The 23,197-nt window shown below is 45.7% G+C and overlaps 1 protein-coding gene across 6 annotated transcripts in view; it reads right to left on the bottom strand.

Moving 5' to 3' along the window:
- The window catches only part of ZFP64 (ZFP64 zinc finger protein), a 78,727-nt gene extending 62,535 nt beyond the window's left edge, over positions 1-16,192 (bottom strand). The window contains exons 1-3 of one of the 6 annotated variants that reach the window (XM_019943805.3): positions 15,584-16,176; positions 13,959-14,233; positions 12,473-12,706 (exon numbers count right to left, since the gene is read on the bottom strand). In XM_019943805.3, coding sequence (XP_019799364.1) covers positions 12,473-12,706; positions 13,959-13,992 — 268 coding nt within the window. In that variant the 5' untranslated portion in view covers positions 13,993-14,233; positions 15,584-16,176. The other 5 variants (XM_019943804.3, XM_019943807.3, XM_019943803.3 and 2 more) reach the window with 5 other exon arrangements.
- Between the last annotated feature and the right edge of the window lie 7,005 nt (positions 16,193-23,197).

Below are 23,197 nucleotides of genomic sequence, written 5' to 3' on the forward strand. Positions count from 1 at the left end.
AATGTTTTCATATTCCTTAGGTATTTATATATGTATAGATATTCCTTAGACATTTTATAGTATTCGTTGAATGAATTCTTTTAGATTTCTTTGGATACTTGATAGGAAACTCAGGTTCCTGACCTGTACTCCTTGGGCACCTTTGGCAATGACAGCCTCATTCCAATGCATGTCAAAGAATAGCTGGGTTCTATCAGTATTTGGTATTTGAGCAAAATCATGGTTTCCATTTTCCTCAATTGAAATACGTCGGGGGAAGTGGCTTCTGTTTAAAGCTGGCCGAAAGAGTCTGACAAACTCATGTTCCATCTTCACACCAAGTCTCTTTGATGCTTTAACCAACCACACCTGCCTCTTGTTGAGATGTTTCATCTACTCTGTGGGATTAGCTATTGCTCCTGCTTCCTCGGCTCTGCTTGGTTCTCAAAGCATGGTCCCCAGCCAGCAGCGCTGGACTTACCTAGGAACTCGCTACAAAGGCAATTCTCGGGCCCCGCCCCCACCTACTGAATGAGAAACTCTCAGGTGGACCCAGCAATCTCACAAGCTGCCCACGTGATTCTGATACAGGCTCAAGTTTGAGAACCACTGGTGTAAGGGATCCTTTTCCAGGCATCTCAGCAGCAAACCTTAACCCAGCTTTGTCTAATTGAGGGACTCCATCTTTCTTGGTTGTTGCTTTGCAAAAACTACAGTTGTTCCTCCAGCAACAAATATTTGCTTCATTAATATCAAACTGACCCGCTGCTACTGTTTCCAGATCTTTCTGGGCACAGTTACTTTTCATCTTCTATCTGAATCATCCTGCAACATCGCAGAAGACATTTCAAACAGCAATTAAACCCAACAAATGTAGCGCCAAAAAATGCACACAACTCTGCCAAAGTGACCAAAAAAGTGATCAATGACAATGCAATCAAGGTTTCCCAGCGCGTGAAGACAATTTTTTGGTGACTGCCTCTTGGCTGGCAGCTATCTCCTTGATTCCAAGGTGCATCCCCATTTCAGATGTTACAATGTATCTTTGAACTGATAAAAGTCTAGGTTCAGCTACTTCCTAGGTGTGGGACTTCAGGCCAGTCACGTGACTTCTTTGAGCCTCCGTTTTCTTGCCTGTAAGTGGGGATAATCACTGTGCCCACTTCATAAGGTTATTGCAGTTTCATGAGAGCATCAGTAGCACAGGATATGTCCACAGCTGAGTCTTAATAAATGTGAGTTACTACCCTTGAGCAGAACTGGGCATCAAACTTTCAACAGGAATATGATCAAGACTCAGGGAGACCAACTGCCTTCGTTTGCCTGGGACTGAGGGTTCCCCGGGATACAGGACCTTCAGTGCTAAAACGAGGATGGCTGTTCACGCTACCATGACTTCCCAACTTTCTGCTCTACCACTTTTTGAACAAAAAAGGCTGGAAGACGCTGGGGTGGGGAGGGGTTGTGACAGTGGCCAGGCCCTCCCTACGGCTCAGCTCAGCTGTGGAGTCCGTAACCCTCCTGGGGAGGTAAGTGCTGGGTCCTGAATGATCCTGAGCCTGGGATTCCCGCCCTCCAGGGAGATCGATGGGGCTTCGTCCCCTAACTGTCCACCTGCCCCTCCACCGTAAGCCTCAGCATCCCTTTCGTGGTGAGTCACGGCAAAGTGGAAACACGACAGTATTCTGGATAGTAACCCCTTCTCAGATATATGGTTTGCAAATATTTTCTCCCATCCAGTAGGCTGCCTTTACGTTCTGCTGGTTGTTTCCTTAGATGCACAGAAGTTCGATGCAGTCCCACGTGCCCATTTTTGCCTTTGTTGCCTGTGCTTTTGGTGTCTTGAGGGAGGCGGCAGGATGCATAGGGAGTCAGGCACCCAAATGCAGGGATCAATTGGTGGGGGGGGGGTCCCTTGTCTGTCTTCAGATTTGGCATAAATAGTGGCAGTGGCCTTGGGGAATCTGAGTGTCCAGCAGAAGTGAAGGCAGCAGGGTCAACCCCAAGCACCCAGATCTGCTGAGGGGGGAACTGCTTCCAGCAGAGGCATGACCTATCCCCAGGGGAGAATGTTCTCAATGGCTCTTATAATCAAGTCCAGTGCTTAGTGAGATGAGCTCCCCCAGCCCTCCCCCAACAACCCCCAGCAGCTCACAGCCTCACACCGGCCTTTGGTTTTGTTTTTGCCCCCGGGGCTCTCCCTGGCTTGCCCGTGTGCCCAGGTGCGTATCTGAAACACGCGGTTTGTTCTATGCAGTCCTGGTCTGTAGCAGGAGCACCTTGGGTGTTCAGTTATTCACTCATGTTGTTGCTTAAAAAGTAAGAATGTCACATGAATTTCACAGGGAACCAAAATCTCTCTCTGTGGTTGGGATCCACTGGTGTCCTAGATCCGCTGGGCTCACATGGGCCAACTGTAGCTCCTCCCACAAAACTGTTCTTCAAATAGCTGAAGATTCCACGTCTCCCAAGCCACTTTGCTTCTCGCTTCTCTTCTTTGACTTAAAAACTCCATTTTTAAAAACCTTTTCTCTTTTTTAAAATTAAAAATGTATTATTTTTTCAAAACAACAGTAAACACCAATGGTAGAAGATCTAGGGAGCACAGAAAAGTGTAGAGAAGAAAACCTGCCCAGTGCTGTCCCCATACGGCAGTACACCCCCTTGCATGATATGCTCATTAGATACTGTACTTTTCCCCCAAAGTACTTATCTCTACTGTAGTTAAATAGTTATTTGGGAAAGTATTTAATGACCATCCTCTCCTCCTTTGGTTGGATGAGCCAGGTGAGGACAACACCTGTTTCTCTCCATCACTGTTTCCCAGAACCTCACACAGACGCTGGCAGTGCAGGGGCTCAGAGAACATTGGTTGAATTAATGATGGACCAAATGACTAACGTAGCCTTTTTACATAGATTTTAAAAGTATAAAACTGGAGTCATGGCTTAAATTGTTTTGTATTCTTTTCTTTTTTATTAAACAATTAAGCAATTTTATTAAACAATTTTGCTATGTGAAAGCATTCTGCCACGTTATCATCCACCCAAAACACAATTTCTTATGGCTACATAATATGCCATCATGTTGGTTGTCACAGTTAAATTGACCTTTCCCCCGTTTTGGACAATGAGTTGGTTTTTAGGTGTTTACCTTTATAAATAATACCTATCCAAAAATTTTAACTTATCCCTAGTTTCTCTCGATACCTTCCTGTAAGCTGAAGAACCAGGTCAAAATGGAATGGTCATTTTATTGCTTGGTGATTCATAATTATGAGATCCTTCCAGAAAATCTAAATCAATGTACATTCTCCCCTTCACCTTGGCTATCACACAGACTATTTGACAGGACAAAATGAGATCATTTTAGTTTAATTTGCGTTTCATTAATAATTGGTGAAGATGAATCTCTTTTCCACCATATTTTATTCATTCATATACCTTCTTTATGAACTGCCTAATCATGCTATTAGCTCTTTTTTTTTCTATTGAATTTTTACGTTTTTCTCATTGACTTGTAAATGATCTTTACAGATTTATTTATTTATGGCTGCGTTGGGTCTTCACTGCTGCGCGCGGGCTTCCTCTAGTTGCAGTGAGTGGGGGCTACTCTTCGTTGCGGTGCATGGGCTTCTCATTGTGGTGGCTTCTCTTGTTGCGGAGCACAGGCTCTAGGTATGCAGCCTTCAGTAGTTGTAGCTCGTGGGCTCAGTAGTTGCAATACGTGGGCTCTGGAGGGCAGGCTCAGTAGTTGTGGTGTGCAGGCTCAGTAGTTGTGGCTTGTGGGCTCTAGAGCACAGGCTCAGTAGTTGTGGCACCCGGGCTTAGTCGCTCCGCGGCACGTGGGATCTTCCTGGACCAGGGATCAAACCCGTGTCCCCTGCATTGGCAAGTCGATTCTTATCCACTAAGTCACCGGGGAACACCCGATCTTTACAGATTAAGGAAATTGCTTCATTGTCATATCGTCAAATCTATCGTTTGTTTGTTCCTGTTTCTTCCAGTATAGGCCATGCTTATTAGGACTCACACTTAGGGGTCTTGATTCAAATGCAAACTCAGAATTCACCTGCTGGGAGAAAAATCCACCTCTCTCTGTAAGGAAAAGTCTTCTCATGTTCTTCCAAAGGGTTTTCCTGAATGTGGTCCACACCTGCCCCAGCACATCAGCCCATCTGTCCCCCGTCCCAAGGGTGACCCTCACCTCCTCTCTCTGCCGCAGCTGATTGGTTTGGAAGCAGACACCTGCACAAACGCTGGACCAATCAGACCCTCTTGCCCTGGAATTAGGAATTGGGGCGAAGATACGCGGCTTGACGTGGACTTTCATTCTGAAAAAAGAAGCACCTACATGCCTGACACTGCCACTGAAAGATTTCCATCCTTTCTTGTCTTTCTCCTCCTGGTCCAGTGGTTCTCAAAATTGATCATGTACCAAAGATTCTGATGCCGAGATCTAGGTATACTCTGGGTATATTTATAGCTGATTTTTAACAAGTTTTCCATGTAATTCTTCTGCATACCAGCTTTGAGAACTCCTGCTCTAGACTATTCTAACAGGGTAGTGGCAGGAGTGTGGCTGTCCAGAGGGGCCTCAGGATTGGATTCCACTGCTAAGCCCCTCCTCCTTGTCCCTTGCTGGCCTGGCTTCTTCCAAGACAGTGGAACGGGGCATCTTAGCCAATGGGATCTAGAATTTCTGGAGAAGCATTTCCTCTCTGGTAAAGCGAAGCCGCCCCTTTCCCCATCCATGGGCAGGGCTGAGTGAAGACTTGAGGCTGAAAGCAGCAGCAGCAGCCCCCTTGTGGCCATGAGGAGGACTACTGCCGAGGACAGCAAGAAGATGCAAAGACCCCGGGTCTGCCCTGCCGTTCGTGTCCTGAGGTAAGGAATGTTTTACAATCCAGCCCTCTTGTAGTTTAGTGCTGTTAAGAGCAACTGAAAGCATCTGAACTGACCCAAGCCCTCACTGGCTGGTCCAGATTCCCAGGACCCTGCTCAGACCCACCCAGATGGTACGCTTAAGGGAGGGGGCTGGGTGTCTGCATTTTTCACCAAAGCTCCATGTGGTTCTTTTGAGAAACACTGCAATGAGGACTTTCCTAAGGGGTGATGTGGTGCAGTCAAGTGCAGACTCCTCGGCCAGGTAGCCTGGCTTTCAGGCCCCGTTCTGCCCCTTTCTGGCTCTGTCACCTTGGTCAAGTTATTTAATTCCTCTGTGCTTTAGTTCATTATGGGTAAAATGGGGATAATAATTCTTAGTACCTAATTTATGTTCTGAAAAGTTAATTTTTAAAATGAAATGTAAAATTTAAATTCATAACAATTTAAAACGTGAAAAACGACTTCATATATAGAGTACTTAAAAAATACATGGCGGGCTTCCCTGGTGGTGCAATGGTTAAGAATCTGCCTGCCAATGCAGGGGATACGGGTTCAAGCCCTGGTCCGGGAAGTTCCCACATGCCGTGAAGCAATGAAGCCCGTGCACAACTACTGAGCCTGTGCTCTAGAGCCTGCGAGCCACAACTACTGAGCCCCCGTGCCACAACTACTGAAGCCCACGTGCCTAGAGCCCGTGCTCGGCAACAAGAGAAGCCACCACGATGAGAAGCCCGTGCACCACAACGAAGAGTACCCCCGTTCGTTGCAACTAGAAAAAGCCCACGTGCAGCAATGAAGACCCAACGCGGCTAAGTATTAAAAAAAAAAAAAGTACACAGCACATAATGAGCAGTACATGAGAATTAGCTATTATTATTATTGCCAGATTCTCCCGGCAAATCATTACATCGTTTGCCTTACTAATAACTCACACGCTCGGCAACCTTCAACGGCTCCCCAGCTTCTTCACAATAAAGGCCAGATCAAAGCAGGGCTGCTACCCCATACTCCCCGTGTCATCTCCTGCCACTGTTATCAGATCTCGCCTTCAGAAGCAAGATCAGCTTCTCCACCTCCAGACCACCAGGAGGAAGTGCCCCCCCATCTTCCTCCCCAAGGCAGGTGAGGTTCTCAAGGCCTATTATACATTCGATCTCACTCATCATTTCTTCCCTTGGCTTTCCCCGCTGGGACCAATCTACTCCATGAACTCTCTGCACAAGGCTGTACTTGTCACAGATGGCTGGGTTTGTATGTCTTACAACTAAATTCTCCTCCCCTCCCTGATGAGCCTGGAATTCTCCACGGGAAGCATCTCCATTATCTCGGCTCCAGCATCTGGCACACGACAGCCCCAGAGCTGCCCTCACGGGGCCCTGATGATGGGGCAGGTGCCACGCCATGAACTTCATGCACATTTAATGAAGTTAATCCTTACAGCTGCCCTTTCCTGCATTCATTTGGTAACTGTTTTACTGAGTGCCTAGGATGTGCCAGGCCTGGTGCTGGGTGGCAGGAAAACAAGACTGATTAGTTCCTGCTCCAGGGAGATTTACAGTCTAGTAAACTAGATATTAAACTACTAGTTGGGGGCCCACAAGCCAAACTGAGCCCTCAGAATTTTTTTTTAAGGCTTTCAAAATCAACTAGGTGGGTTTCCCTAGGTCAATGACCTCTGGCCAAAGACCACCAGGGACACACCTGTAGTTGGATAGGTTGATTAGTCATTATAACGAAGGAAACCTCATACCACGTGAGCCGTGGAGGGTCTCAGTAAGAGGGTGTTAGAAAGGACCTAAAGAGTATTAGAGGTTTGGGGCTCATGTTAGATGATTTTGGGGGGACAGTTCACGGAAGCCTGCGTTGGAGGCTGTCAGGAGGTGGGGACAAGTCTATGATTTGGTATCTTAGCGACTATTACTGAGAAGCACAGAAGGTAAAGCCGTAGTAGGTAAAGCAGCAGTGTCACTCAGCTCAGTGGGGGAGGAGGGATGTCTGGTATCCCGTGGCTCAGGTGTGATGACAGAGGGGTTCTGTCTTCATCCTGTCCCACCACAGTCAGAGTGGCCCTGTCTCCTGCAGACATTCTGTGAACCTGTTTGCGTTCACCAGGAGAACAGCACAACCCACCAGCGAGAGTCAGCCCAGCTCCCAGCAACACCAAGGCCCAGCTGATGCTGCCTCCTGGCTCTCAGGGGCTGCTTTCCTCCTCCTCTGCTTATTGTCCAAAGGCCCGCCCACGCTCCATCACAGTGGATCCGCTGTTGCATTTGCTGCCACTGCCTGATCCCCAGGAGCACCTGAATTTACTTTTCTGGCTAAAGACCGCTTGTTACGAAATAACAAATTAATTGCAACTGTGATATGTGTTAGGTGAGGAAGCAGTGATGAACCTAACCTTAGGGGTGGGGGGCCGTGGAGGGGAGGGAGAAATCATAGGTAGCTTCTAGGTGGAGGTGACTTTTAACCTGGGACCTAAAAAAGTGGGAATTAAGCAAGAGAATTAGGGAAGGGAATTAAGAAGAACCTAACCTTAGGGGTGGGGGGCGGTGGGGGGGAGGGAGAAATCATAGGTAGCTTCTAGGTGGAGGTGACTTTTAACCTGGGACCTAAAAAAGTGGGAATTAAGCAAGAGAATTAGGGAAGGGAATTAAGAAGAGGTGGGAAAGATCATTCTAGGTCCAGTGATAATTCAACTCATATTGGCTGGGGGCTTGCCATGAGCCAGGCTCTGTGCAAAATTTTCCGTGTGCTGTTTCATTTAATTGTCACAGCCCCTGATTGGGTAAGTAATGAGAGCTAACCCTGACAGCTCTAAGTGTCTTCCATGTAGGTGCCCACGGCAGCCCGGCTGGGACCCTCTGAGGTTGAGAACCACCATCACTTCCATTTTACAGCTGGGGAAACGAAGACACTGAAACCCTAAGTCACCTGCCCAAGGTTACCTGGTTAGCAAGTGATGCAGCTGGGATTTGAACCCAGGCAGTCTGGCTCAGGACCTTAGACTCTTCACTACCAAATTCTGTAGCCTTTCTATTTATTCTTGTCCCCACTTTAAAAACGAGACACCAGGAGCTATTATAATTTGCATCGGTCACACAGCTCCTAAGGCCCTGTGCAGTCAAGACCAAACTTGGGGACCGGACTCCAAAGCCCCAGGATTTTAAGCCGTGAACTTAGAAAATGCACATAGAATGCTAATTCTTTTTTTTTTTTTTTTTGCCAGCATCAATATCTAATTTTACTGCTTTTATAGAAAAGTTCTTAAATTAACTGCCAAACTGTAGGCAGCTTTCAAAGCTAGCAGAGAATAAACTTTACTTTACATCCAACTATTACTGGGCTGAGACAAGACATAGGAGCTGAGTGAGGGAGGGTTTCGTTCAATCAAGGACTGAAGAGGGACAAACTGCCCAGGACAATAACTGGGTGTGGGTATCTGGAGGAATCTGCCAGGGTGAGGGGTCAGACTGTGACTTAGGGCAGTGAGCGACCCTCCAACTGGGTCGAGGCCCAGAATCCCCCAGGTGCTTGTTAAAAATGCAGATGCGTAAGCCTCAGCGATTCGGGTTCAGAGGTGCAGCCCAGGCACCAGTATCTTTAACAAGCTCCCCTGGGATCCTGGTCCATAGGTAGGTCTGGAAACTGCGGCTATGCAACGTTGAAGCCCAAACCTGGGGGAAGTTGGGCCCAGAAAACCAAACTAGTGTTAAAGAAAGGGAAAAAAAGCAAGATTCTGCTTGTTTTGTGGCAGAAATGCAGGCGCAGTCAGGGAGAGCAGCTGGATCCGGCAGAGACTCGGTATCCTGCAAATCTCACCCCACGCGTTAATCTCTGCATGAATAAAAGCGGTCGTTTATTGAGATACTGTCCCAGGTCCTTTACGTGGATTACTGCAGAGTCCTCACAATAACCCAATGATATTAGGTATGAATTAGGAACCTAATTCTACTACCTAATAGTATTAAGAACCATTATAACCCCTTTCTACAGATGAGGAAAATTAAGCAAAGTAAGCGACTTGTCCACAGGCCAGGATGGCAGACTGGGATAAATGTCCAGCAGTCCGTCTCTGGAGCTTGGAGCTCCTGTCAACTCTGTGCAGTAGGTACCACCATGAGCTGGGCACAAAGAGGGCTCCAGGCCTGGCCCGAGCGTACAGGGCAGTTGGCAAAACTGAGGCATGGCCAGAGTGAATGGCGGCAGGGTAGTGGAAATGCTGAGAGGAGGGTGAACATCTCTGAGCAAAGAACTAGGACAAAAGAAGGGGCAGTTATTTGGTGTGGGGTCAGCTTCACTGATAGATATGAGATTTGGGCAACTGTGCGTTCACTCCACAAAGAATATGGTGCCGGGGATCCACGGTGAACACGAGGGGTGCAGCTCCTGACTTCATGGTGCTTAAGGTTCAGCGATGGGACAGACCTTGAAGTTTGTTCTGCTTTAAGTACTGGGACTTGACCTGGTCTGGGAGAACCGTGCGCATGCATGTGTGTTGTCAAAGAGGGGCTCTTTGAGGAAATGCCTTTAAGCCCAGCTCTGACACACACATAAGAATTGAGTCAGTTTCAGGCAGAGGGAACAACACATACAAAGGCTCCCAGGCTTGAGGAAATGTGGCACATTTGGAAAACAGAAAGGACATCATCAAGGCTATTGCAATTCAGAGGGGAGGGGAATGTCCTGAGATGAGCCAGATCCTCTGTGTGCAGTCTGTCATGAACCTTAAAGTTTTGAGGTTGAGCTGGTGTCAGGCAGGCAGGAAAGGTATTTTAGGCAGAGGGAACAGCATAAGCAAAGGCTCGGAACCCAGAAGGATGCAATGGCCACCAATAAAGTGTAGGCCTTGAGGTCTCCTCACACTGGGGCCTTGTGTCCCAGGCTTCACACCCAGTGTGTGGGGTTACTGGGAGTTTGTGTTTGAGGATAGGGAACCCAACACGGAGTCTTCAGGGAGAAGACCACGAGGGTAAGGGCCAAAGCACTTAAGTCCCAGGACCGTCTTGAACCTGTGGTGGGACCCTGGCCATGCCTCATACCCACGTGCAGCATTACTTTGTCCAGCTGTAAAATGAGAAGGTTGTACCGGGCTCATCTCTAAGGTGGTTTTCAGTTTTAACATTTTCTTGGTGACTTCCTTTAAAATGAGAATTAAAATAAATTCGGGAGAAAGTGGGAAGACCTCAAGGTAATCCTACTAAAGTTTGTGAGGTGATCAATTATATTTCAATGCTTAAGGAATTCAGCAGAAACATTATTTTGGAGGCATTAAGGAAACAACCACAAAATTTTGCTTGTTGCTGAAAAATTCAGACACCACACCAATGTACAACTGATAGGGCGAAAGTTGGTACCCCCACTTCAGATGTTCTCCACACCTCAGCTCCAGATTAACTGCTTGCAAAACATTGAGAACAAGTCAGAAGCTGTTGGTGTGCTCAATCAGGCTCACAGACGTATCCTGTTTGGCCAACAAAGTTTTAAAATTTTGGAAGTTTTACATTTTTCAGTTTCTCAGAAAAACCCAAATATGACTGGATCCAAAGAGCAGCTTTCTCTACTTTACCACAGTCCTCACCATTCCCTAATGCCTTATGCACAGCTTACTTCTCTCGTTAACATTACTCGCTTCATTCCTGTTCTAGCAGCTTTCCGTGAATATAATACTATGTATGTATGCATATATATGCTTTTTTACACTTCCCTTGAGAATCTGTGTCTGTACAGAGATCTAGCTTCTCTTTTCAATGCTAAGTCACATTCCACTGTCTGAATTTATTCATCTAATAAATTACTAGATTACTATTCACTATTCATCTCTGGTATTTATTCATCTAATTTCCTCTTGACATATACATACAAAGGTTCCATTTTCTTTACAGTATATAAGTTAAGCAAATACCCATGTACATTTGTTTATCAAGTTTTATAGGATAAATACCTAGAAGTGCACTTACTGGGTAAACATGTTTCTGTACATTTTAAAATTTAGAAGATTTTAAATGTAAGATTTAAAGATTGAAAGATATCACAAAATTGCCCAGTTTATATGAATTTACATCTCCAGAAAGTAAAGGAAAGCAGTATTTGATTTGCATTTCTTTAACTACTAAGGCAATGGAGCATCCTTTTATGTTTAGTGGCTCTTGAATATCATCTGCTGCCCTTTGCTGACTTTTCCGCTTGGTTCTTTTATTGAATTTTAGGAGTTCTTTATATATGAGGGACACTAGGCCTTAGTCACACACGTGCTGCTATTTTTTCCCCAGTTGTCTTTAGACATTTTTATACATTGTTTTTCCTTTGGAAAAATGGTAGCTGTATTTACAACCTCATCACATGATTCTTTTTCTTTTGGGGGAGGGATCCCACAACCTGTCTTCCTTGGCAGGCACAGTATTAATAAATATAATTTTTAACTGAAAAATTGGAATGCCTTTAGCTAACAAATACATTTTCTATTTCCCCACTGGATCCAGCAGTGTGTCTACCAACTATCTCAAAAATGGCTTACTTGCTATTTTTAAAGTAATCTGTCTGGTCCCGTAAGGCAGATTATATAGGTATAAGTATAGGGTGTGTGTGTGTGTGTGTGTGTGTGTGTGTGTGTGTGTGTGTGTGTGTGTGTGTGTGTGTCTCTGTGTGTGTGTGTGTGTGTGTGTGTGTGTGTGTGTTCGGGTCTCTGTGTGTGTGTGTGTGTGTGTTTGGGTCTGTGTGTGTGTGTGTGTGTGTTTGGGTCTCTGTGTGTGTGTGTGTGTTTGGGTCTCTGTGTGTGTGTGTGTGTTTGGGTCTGTGTGTGTGTGTGTGTGTGTTTGGGTCTCTGTGTGTGTGTGTGTGTGTGTGTGTGTTTGGGTCTGTGTGTGTGTGTGTGTGTTTGGGTCTGTGTGTGTGTGTGTGTGTCTCTGTGTGTGTGTGTGTGTGTGTTTGGGTCTGTGTGTGTGTGTGTGTGTGTGTGTGTGTGTGTGTCTCTGTGTGTGTGTGTGTGTTTGGGTCTGTGTGTGTGTGTGGGGGGGGGGCGGTCTCTGTGTGTGTATAATTTTTACTCTAGAACTTTTGCAGTTTCATGCTGCACATTTAAATTTTACATTCATTTGCAATTTATTTTGGACACAACCAAGAACTAGGATGAACTTTTCTGTTTTCCTGGTTGGTAGCACAAGGGAGGGGAGGCATCAATGCCTGTTTATAGATTTAAAAACTAAAAAAAAAAATTGAAACATTGTTTTTTTGTCCCTTTAGACAAATAATGCAAATTCAGGAATCACACACATACTCCCACCACCCCAAATTACCACCTTTTCCTTTTTACCATTTCCTGCGAGTATTTTTTTCGTAGTATATAGGTTTTTGTTTTAGAAACGTGTTTTTTGTCTGTTTGTTTTGTTTACCACATGACAACAATTTATAACTGCTACCACTTAATGTTTTAACCTAGCGGTTCCCAAACCTGGCTGGGCAGCTGGCTTCCCAGTGGAGCTTGTTAAAAATAATGAATCAGCAACCCTAGGGGGTTGGCCCTGAGTATCTATATTTTTAACAAGTTCTGTGGAGGCGTTCGGGACATAGCCAGGCCAACTCTAAGTGACTCCCCCATCCCCCAGCCATACCTGTGATCGTCTGGGTCTCAGAGGTGATGGTTCGTGTGGTGGTCTGAGTCTGGGTGGCAGGCACCGTTTCCTCTGATACAAACTGTACCGTGCTGGGCGCCGCCCCAGATGTGCCGGTCAGCTGGCAGCCACTCTGCTTGTGAGCTACAAAGGCGTCCAGGTTGTTAAACTGCTGCTTGCAGATGCCGCAGATGTGGATGTCGGGAGTCAGCTCAACCAGCACTGTTGTGCCACCTGGAACTCCATGGGACATAGGGGAAGTCACAGATTAATTCCAAACAGCTTGAAATTACAACACAAACCAGATTCATGGTAAAAAAAAAAAAAGGGCATGGCGGCAGACATAGCTAGTTGCTGGCCCAATATCTATTCCATTCCCCTCTTCTTGCAAACAGAATCCCAGTTCTGCCCTAGCAGCAATGTACCCAGACCCAAGTGATGCTCCTGGTCATTGCCTACAGGGGCACTAGTGGTATTTTATGTGAGAAGGTTCTCCAATGTGCAGGGCTACCCTACACGTCAAAGGACCAGCAGCCATCTCCTACCCCAACTAAAAGGTAGTCGTACTTCCCAGTCATTATGAAAACTAATGCCCCCACTATTCCAACCCCCTATCCCATTATGAGAACCACTAGTCTAAATAATCTTGGTCCACTACATACTTGGGAACCCCTCCAGCACAATGCTGGAGGAGCTTCTGGGAAAAGTGTGGCTTTCATGATAAAAAGGGATCTGACATGGTTAACACTGTCCACCTCTTCTTCTGGCCTTGAATGCAGATGTGATGCCAGGGCCTTCTGCAGCCACACTATAACCATGAGATAAATGCTAAGATCTCTACAAAAGCTTACTTCACGGATCCCCTGAATCAACCTTGGAATCAACCAATTCTAGACTTCTCATTAGGCCAGTATAGTTCAGTTTTGTTACTTGTAACCAAAATTCATTCCTAACTGACAGAGGCGTTATTTCACAACAGTAATAATACAAAGAGTTAATACTGTATTAACATTTGCAAAGCACTTACCACAGTCCTGGCACTATATTAGAAAGTGCTATATAAATGTTTGTTAAATAAAGAAATACAATTAATAAGTCTCTAACCAATATGACTACCTTTTTATTTTAAAAAATTTCTTTGCCTTATTACAAGGAAACTCAGGTTTATAACAGAAAATTTGGAAGAGAAGAAGCAAGGAGGGCTATCACTCACAATCTTTCCACCCACGCATACCATGAACATTACAAAATATTTTCTTCCATTCATTTTCAGTTAAAAATTATTTAAGATCCTAGTGCATTGTAAATTAATCTTTTTCCCACATGCTATCACACAAGCATTGTGCTATATCACTAAAATCTCTATAAAATAATTATTTAATGACAACACATTATTCCATGTTTTCCAAGCCTCATAATTTCTCAGTAGCTATAAGATTTGTATATTATTCCCAATTTTCCCCAGTCTAAACAGTACGAGAACTACCTTTGTACACATATGGTTGGCATCCATGCATCATAATCTTTTTTGGAAAATTTATAAAATATTTGCTTTACGTCCAATTTCCCCCTTCCAACCAAGACAAGACATCTCTGGGCAGAAATACAATTTGGTTGACTTGCTATGAAGAGATCCTCTGGGCTGAGCATGGTAATGTTTTATAAGCCATCTTGCAAACACCGAAATCAATGGATGGAAGGAATGGACACTTTTCTTCTCCTCTGGAACACTGCCTTCCTGTAGCTACTAAGGTGCCCAAGCTAAGAGGAAGACAAGGAATCAAGAGATGTAGTGATTGCATCGCTGAGGATTCCTTAATGATCAAATAGGACTGATACCCAGGAAGAAATGGGGAGAAGTTTCTGCTTCATATGATGGTTATGAGGATTAAATGAGATGGTGCTTGTAAAAGGCCAGCACAGGGATCCCCTCCCCCAGCATGTCACCTGGTTAGGTTATTACTGAGGTGCCCTATTTGAATTTGAAAGTATCCCCTCCGAAAATCTGTATTAATTGAGACCCAGTAACAAACAACGGGCACAATTTGTGCGTATCACCAACAAAAAGAATTCCTTTATCTTTGCAAAGTTCTCCAAACCTGTCTCCACATCAGAATAAGGGGGCGGGCCGGGGGTGGGGGGTTGTTTAAATATGGCCACGTCTGAGCTCCACTTCGGAGATACTGAGTCATAATGGTGGTGGGCTGAATGCGGGCTGAGGTTTCGGGAAATCTGCGCTTTTCACAAGTTATGCATGGAATACACAGTCAAGTTTGGAAACCAATGTCTCCAAACTTGTAAACAGTAACAGCAAACAAGCTAAACGCTTACTAGGTGCCAGGGGTTCTCAAACTTTATGTGCATCAGAATCGCCCAGGATAAGGCCGCCCTCCTCCCCTCAAGCCCACCCCGCCACCTGATGGGTGGGGCGCAAAGAGCTTTTCTTTTCTTTTTTTTTTTTGTCCTTTTTTCTTTTTTTAAGTAATCGCTCGAGCTCCCAGGTGGCTGGTTTGCGCTCAGTCCCTGGTCCACACTTTGGGAAACAATGCTCCGGGCGAAACCATGGACTTGAAAAAGGCTGTCTTCAACAAGAAAATTAAAATGAACCCCAAACTCAAAACGACCACGGCCCCGTTCCCCATTCAGATCTCCACCTTTAATGTGGAAAAGGCTTCGCAGTAAGCCGGCAGACCTTGTGAAAGTCCCCGAGCCCCAGACTTCCAGAATTTGGGGCCGCCGAGACAGAAGTTTTCCCATCAGCGTTGCCGCGGTTACCCCGAATCTACCTCCAAACTCCGCCGGGGGGCGGGGAATGCCCCAAGGGGGTGACGACTGTCTGAACGGCACGCCCTCCCCCACGATTCCCTTCCAAGAGCTCTCCGGAGGCTGGAGAACGCCCCCGCCCCCGCGCCGGCTTGGGGCCCCCCCGCCAGCCCTCTCCGGCGCCTCCCGCACGGCGCGCCCGCCGCGGTCCCCGAGACGCCGGTTCCAGGCCGTCACCCTGATTTCGGGGCCCCGGGCCTGCTAGCTGCGTCGCAGACGTGCTTGGGCCCGGGCCCCGGAGCGCGCACTGGGCCCCGGAGCGCGCGCTGCGCCCGGAAAAGCACTTACTTTGCACCGAGCCCGGGAAGCTCTCGCCCTCGCTGCTCGCGTTCATGGCCGCAGACTGGGAGGTCCCCGGCCGGCCGGGGTGCCAGGGTAGGGGGGCGCGGGTCTACATGGTGCAAGGACTTTTCCTTTTATTTTTCCACACCCCCCAGCCTTCCTTCTCCCAACTCTGCGAGGCGGGGAGGACGGATGTAAAGCAAGCTCCACTTCCGCTGCCTAGAGGGCGCTGGCCGGGCTCGGCCGCCCCAACCTGCCTTTGCATCAGCGGCTCCCGGGGGAAGCAGCGGTCCAATCCCGATGCCCGGGCCGCTAGGCCCTGCACCCGCGGAATCCCCCGGGAGCCGGATGGCGCACACGCGTCTCCGCGGGTTGGGCGACCACCGGCGGCGAGGGATGCGCACCCCGGGCTGCGGCAGCCGGCGCCCAGCTCACACCCCTGCGGTCTGGGCCGGCGCGTTTGGCCTCCCCGGCTCTGGCGCCTTTGCACCTGCAGCCCTGGGCGTCTGGTCCCCACTGTGGCCGGGCAGCCGTGTCGCCCCCGGGTCGCCCGGGTGGTTTGCAGAGAAGACCGAATCGGGCTGCAGTTGGGTGGGTGCGCGGGGCGCCGCGGGCTTGGGGTGAACCCCGGCTGAGCGTCAGCGCCCGGCAAATCAGCAGAGCGCTGGGCGGGTCCCCTGCCCAGCTAATGAAATAAAGAGGACCGTGATCACGTGCCTGAGTAACAACTGGGATCAATCGCTGTAAGCTCCCTGCTCGGGGGTCTGCCAACTTTTTTATGCATCACAGTCACCTGGAGAGCTTGTTAGGACGGAGACTGCTGGGCCCACCCCAGAGTTTCTGACTCAGTGCGTCTAGGGTGAGGGCCGAGGATGAGCATTTCTAAGTTATAAGGTGAAGCTCCTGCTATTGGTGGACGCTGCTTTCCCTGATCTGACCGGTTGCCTGACTTCCTCTCTTTACTACTCTCTCCTTCCCTCAGGCGGCAGCCCCAGGCACTCTCCAGCCTCAAGGCTTCTGTGCTTACTGTTCCCTCTATCCACCTGCCACCTTCCATAACGCCTTCAGGTCCTGATTTCAAATTCCCATCCTTAGAGAGACCCTCCTTGGCTAGCCCATTCTAATCCTGCAGTCCCTCCTCCACCACCCAATGGCTCCCTGTTTCCTTCCGGTCTGCTTCATCTTCTTAGAACTTATCACACCTAACATTGTATATCTGGAATATCTCTATCTGTATCTATCTATCAATCCATCAGTCTATCTGTATATCTGTCTATAGAGATAGATGACAATTTACTTGTTTATTACCTGTTTTCCCTTGCCCCTTACATTCAATAAATCCTAATGAACGTGGGATTAAAAATAACAATCTCTTTGCCTCAGTGGGCACTCCAATCTGGACTTGGAATATCACATGGTAGCGCTTGACTAGGTCTGAGAAGCCGCTCCTTTGGATGAAGCCTGACTTCTCCAGTTTACCCCAGTCTCCACTCCTCCTTAATACTTCTTGATATCAAGACTGAGTATCAGTTCTCCTAGATCATTGCCCTTGTGCTGCATGTATTTGAATTTTTACATTCAAATAAAATGTATTTATACAAAATTTCCAACATGTTTCTGATAGAAAAAGGGATTTACCCCCCCCCCATGGTTTAAATATTCCTTTTGACTAAAAATCTCTACCAAGGAATTACCCGTATTACCTGTGCTATGTCATGTAATCCTCAGAACAACACAGAGATAGACACTATCATACTAGTTCATAGATGCAGAAACAGCCTCTTAAAGGTTAAACAAATTTCCTCCAGTCAAAAGGCCAATAAAGGACCAGCTCAGTTAAGAATCCTTGAGGGCAAGTATCAGAAACTGTAGAAGAATAGAGATTTGCATAGGCTTCAAAGTCAGTCAGTTAGAATTATATCCTTCATTAAATGATTCCTGGCAGGAGATTTCCAGATACTTTCTTCAATTATTAAGAAAATACACAATATTTTAAAAATTCTGGTAATATCATAACAAGAATAATGAGGCCATAGTCACTGGGTTAATTGTCATTGGTTTTGTGAGCAAAGATATCCTTCTCTTAACAAAATCATTTATAATTTCAAGTGATCAAAATGTTTTTGACAGTAGACATTTTAACAAGTTTAGTTTCCTATGGCAACCATGCACAATTGACTAAAATTTAAGTTCTCGAGGCAGAAACTTTTATTTTCTTCCTTGGACACCAGCGTCTATAACAGCGCCTGGTATCTAAAAAGGGATGGAGGGGTGGGCGATTAGTAGCACGGTTACTTTGGAAGATAACTATTAAAGCAAACCTTTGACTATTACAGAAAAGCATTTTTCCCTTTTCAGTAAACATACAGACAAAAGTGTGGTACAATGACAGAATCTAGAAAAATTATAGATTCCATTTAAGTCGTGTGGTAACTGGTATGCAAATACCTTTTTAGTCTCCTTCATTTTCCTAGACAAAGGCGAACAAGAATGGCGAACTTTGCACTTTTCAGAAGTGCTTGTGTCAGCAGCCTCTCCACTCAGTTTCCTCAAAAGTACTACAGAAAATTCTGGCCTAAAGTTTCACCTATACATTGAACCGAGGCTGGTGAGCTGACCCTGAGTCTGTTGCCCTTTGATCCGTTCCTTGCCACCCTGCTCAGCTCTGCATGTCAGGGGAGCTGACCCCTGTCTGTAATTTCCAGGCTCCTGGGGCTTCTAGCTTCCTGTTGGGTTTGCCTAATGGATGGAAGGGAGAAACCAGAGTATTTCTCCGCCACTCCTCTCCCTATCTGGGTGGCAGTGGCTGTGTCTCTGCTATGGCCCCGGATCCCAGAAGGGCCCACTGTGGCCTCAGCTTCTGGCAGGTGACTGGTTCCTGGTGTCTGAAAATATGTCCTCCTCCTTTGGTCCCCAGCCTTCTCCCTGGGGAGCAGGGGTAGTGACTTCCAGCCGTTACTAATCTCTGGTTGCCTAACCATTCCCATTTAGCCTTTCAGCTCTTTCATCACCTGTGAATCAACTCCTGACATCAACTTTACTTAAATCCTCAGAGTTGCTTTCTCTTTCTGGTTGGGCTCTGGTTTAAGGTTTGGATTAAGGTTTGTGGGGCTTATAATTTTCTTCTTGCTTTTCTGGACGCGGCAGGTGATTCTTAACTGGAGAGTGCCTTAGAGTCTCCAAGGGAACTTGCTGAGAACACACATGCTCAGGCACCACCCAGATGCATTGGAATAGAATCTTGGGGCGTGGGCTCCAGGCACGTAGCATGGAGGCACGTCGTGGATGACACTAGCAAGCCCCTCCTGACCTTTTCACTGAAACCTGATCTGAAATCTTGGAGCAGACCAGGGGAAAATTTTTTATATTCCAAAATGGATTCACTAACAATATTTAACAACTGCGTGCAGTCCTCACATAAACATGAAGGTCAATAAAGAAACACTTGAAAGTTAAATAAGTGCTAAAACCTACTGTAATAGGATATAATCAAGACTCAGCCTGTCGGGCATTAAGTGGTGATTACACAACCCATTATTTTGATGACAGCTGGCTTTGAGTCTTGCCTGGCATCTAACGGAGGGTGGCACACCTGTGTTTTAATAGTATATTCACTTAATTTCATACGAGCAAGCATACACATGCTTGATTTTTTCACGCTTTTATATAGTTAATATCTTAACATGAAAACACTCAAACAGTATAAAAAGGTATACAGTGAGAAGTGGGCGCCCCTTCAACCTCTCACAGCCCCCCCACCCCAGTTTCCTTTCAGGAAATAGTCACTATTACCAGATGCTGGGGTGTTCTTCAGAAAGGTATATGTATATCCAGCCATTTCTTTTTCTTCCAAATAATACCATAATGCAAACAACACTCTACGGCCTGATTTTTTTTTTTGCATAACAATGTATTTTGGAAAATATCGCTTACAAGTGGATCTAGATTTGCCTCATTGCTTTAGGAAGATTTCAGGTTTCCATTGTGTATCTACATATACTAAAATTTACTTAAACATTCCCTGTTAATGAACATTTAATTTGTTTTTTGGTTACCACAGACAAAGCTGCAATGAATATATATCTGTATCTATGCCTGTACAGAAGAGAGTGTATCTGTAGGATACATTCCTAAAATAGAATTGCTAGGTCAATGGGTATATGCATTTAAAGTTTTGATGCTTTCCAATGGCACTTAGAACTCCCATCAATAACTTGTTAGGACACCTCTTTCCTACATCCTAACTCACACAGTGTTATCAAGTTTCTGATCTTTGTCAATCTGGTGGGTAAAAAAATAAAAAAGCTATGTTGTAAATTTAACTTGCATTTCTCTAATTACGATACAGTTCTGAATTTAAGCAACAAAACAAAACAAAACAAAACAAACTCCTAACACCTATCTATCTCCAACAAAACAGAACAATGTAGTTACAAAATGTGTAATTATTGATTCAGAAGAGGTTCAAATATAACGCATAGATGGCAAAGAAGACACTTTGTTCCAAAGTCTGAATGTCAAAGAGCTAATGTGACAGTTCATGTGAACTTGTGGGGGTCCCCAGTGTGTTAAAAGTCAGCATGTAATGCTTTGGCCTGTGTGTTTTCAAATAGTTTTAATATGTTCAAGACAAAATTCAAATCAGATATTTGCTGAGCTCTTGAAACACCCTCAGTGACCCTATGGTTTGAAAACCACTGCTGTAATTCTCATTTTACAGAATGGGAAACTGAGGTCCTTCCCTTGTGGGAATCCAAAGCTACTGGTGGAAATTTGAAAATATTTATTTTTTTTACCTTTTTGAATACTTTTTCATATCTTTTTATTTTGGAATAGTTTAAGACTCACAAGAAGTTGCAAAAACAGTACAGAGTTCTCACACTACCTTCCCCCCCACAGTGATAACATCATATTCTTTTTGTGTTGCCAAAAACTCTTGAAATGTTCGTTACTTTTAAATGCTTTTGACCCATCCAAGATCACAGCCAATTCAGAAGGATAGTCATGTCACAATTGTATTGATAATCCAGATTTTCATTACAGTGTCCCAGTAAGTATTTTAGTTAGACCACACTTGCTAAAAAAATCAATAGTCCCCAGAATACAAAGGTTCAAAGTCACAGAAACTAATTTCTCATTCTCCATTCTAAGATGGGTGCTGCTGTCAGTGGAAGGAGGTCTCCCTGAAGGAGATGTGGACCTTCTAGAGTGGGAGGGGGGCAAGTTTTGATGGATGGATAGCTGTGGCACAGAAAAGGTTCTCTGCTTTTTCTCAGATGATGTATCACCCAGGAGGTCTGTAGACCTAGGTTTTAATTCAGTGTATTATTATTTAGCTAACTCTATTGGACTTTTTTGTTTGGTCTTCCTACTATCCCTCTCTTACTTCTGATAACAGGATTGCTTCTTTCCATGACTTCCTTTGAGAAAGGTTCCCCTTACTCCACATAATGTTAATCGCAGCCCCCCAGCCCAAAGGTCACAGAGGTGGTCATGGGACACAGACCAAGCCAGCAACTCCTACCATGCTGAATTATCTGAAGCTCACCCAAGCTTCTGTACCATATACGTTCTATTCTGTTTCCCAACTGAAATTCTGTTTCTCACTTTATCTACCAGGATCGTATCTCCTTATTTAATCTGAGCTCAAGGTCCCCTTCTACGGAACCTCTTTCAGGGTCTCCTAGGTGGATTGAGGAGCCTCTCCCTAGATCCTTCTGTGTGGCCATGTTCTAGCACTTGCCACAGTGTTTTGTAACCACTGGTTGACTTGTTGGCCTGTTTCAGTTAGGATGCCTTTGGCTGTCAACATCTTACATAGAGTTTTTCTCAGTTATGCCTCAAGGCATAGATAACGTCAATCCTCTCAGTAGATGGACAGCAGTGGGTTTACTGGAGCTGCTGGACTGGTTACATTGGTCAGGACTAGCTTTTGTCTCGGGCTGTGTCCAGCCTCCTTCTAAGCTGTACATGAAAATACTCATTTCCTTTCACTAGTGATTAGTCTACCAGTGGACATGTATGATGTTGTGATTTATAATGAGAAATATGTGTTTGGTTTTCCACCTTTCTTGGCATGGAGTTCCTAAAACCCCTTGGAATTTCCTAAGAGACGAGAGTGGATGAAAGTGCCTTTTTTTTAAATTTAATTTAATTAATTTATTTATTTATTTATTTTTGGCTGCGTTGGGTCTTCGTTGCTGCACACGGGCTTTCTCTAGTTGTGGTGAGCGGGGGCTCCTCTTCCATGCGGTGCGCGGGCTTCTCGTTGTGGCTTCTCTTGTTGTGGAGCACGGGCTCTAGGTGTGCGGGCTTCATTAGTTGTGGCACGCGGGCTCAGTAGTTGTGGCTCATGGGCTCTAGAGTGCAGGCTTAGTAGTTGTGGTGCACGGGCTTAGTTGCTCTGTGGCACGTGGGATCTTCCTGGACCAGGGATCTAACCCGTGTCCCCTGCATTGTCAGGTGGATTCTTAACCACTGCGCCACCAGAGAAGTCCAAAAGTGTCTTCTGTTATGTTAATGAGGTGACTTTTGGAAAGTCTCTAAGTAACCTAAGTATGGGGGCTGGTTGCCAGGGGAACCAACCCTGTGATTAGAGGGTTGGAACTTTCAGTCTCACCTCCCCCTTTAATCACCAGTGGCCAATGATTTAATCAACACTGCCTGTGTAACAGAGCCTCCATGAAAACCCCAAAGAACAGGCTTCAGATAGCGTCCAGGTTGGTGAACACTTGGCCATTCAGGGAGAGCAAGGAAGCTTTGGGCCACTTCCCACATACTTGCCCTATGCCTTTCTTCCATCTGGCTGTCCCTGAGTTGTGTCCTTTTGTAATAAACTGGTAACAAGTAAGTAAAATGTTTCTTTGAGTTCTGTGAGTCACTCTAGCAAATTAATTGACCTCAAGGAGGGGGTTCTTGGGAACCTCTGATCTATAGCTATTGTCAGAAGCACAGGTGACAACGTGGACTTGTGACTGGCTTCTGAAGTAGAGTGGGAGGCCATCTTGCAGGACTGAGCCCTGAGCCTGTGGGATCTGACACTATGTAGCTGTAGAATTGAGTAGGACACCCAGCTAGTGTTGGAGGATTACTTGGTGTCGAAACACACACACACACACACCCGCCCACACACACGTTGGAACATGTGACCAAGTTCTGCTCAATAAGATGGAGGGGAAATCTCCTGGAACCTTCTGAGAAAAAATTTTCCTCCTGAAAAGAAAGAGGCATGTGAGAAGAAAGCCCTTTCCTCCCTCATTCCCAACTTGATCCTCTTTGCTCTGGGGATTGTCACGAGTGGACCTGGGTTTTAGAGCTGCAGCAGCCGTCTTGTGGACACCAGGTGGCAGGCTTGGGGGTGGAAGCCGGGATGCTGAGTCAGGTGGAGAGCAAAACTGAAAAGAACCTGGGTTCTTGCTGATATTACTGAGCCATCGAACCTACTCTGAGACTGCCTAGCTCCTGACTTTTCATTAATTGTAATAATAATAGATGTCCTTATGATTTCAGCCAGTTCTCTCCAAGATTTTTTTTCACATTAATCATGATTTAATCATGATTAAAATGCTAATAATTTAATTATTATCACACTGGGGTAAAATGGCAGGACTTTTGAGGCAT

This window comes from Tursiops truncatus, chromosome 15, assembly GCF_011762595.2.
Source record: "Tursiops truncatus isolate mTurTru1 chromosome 15, mTurTru1.mat.Y, whole genome shotgun sequence".
NCBI classification, from domain to species: Eukaryota; Metazoa; Chordata; class Mammalia; order Artiodactyla; family Delphinidae; genus Tursiops; species Tursiops truncatus.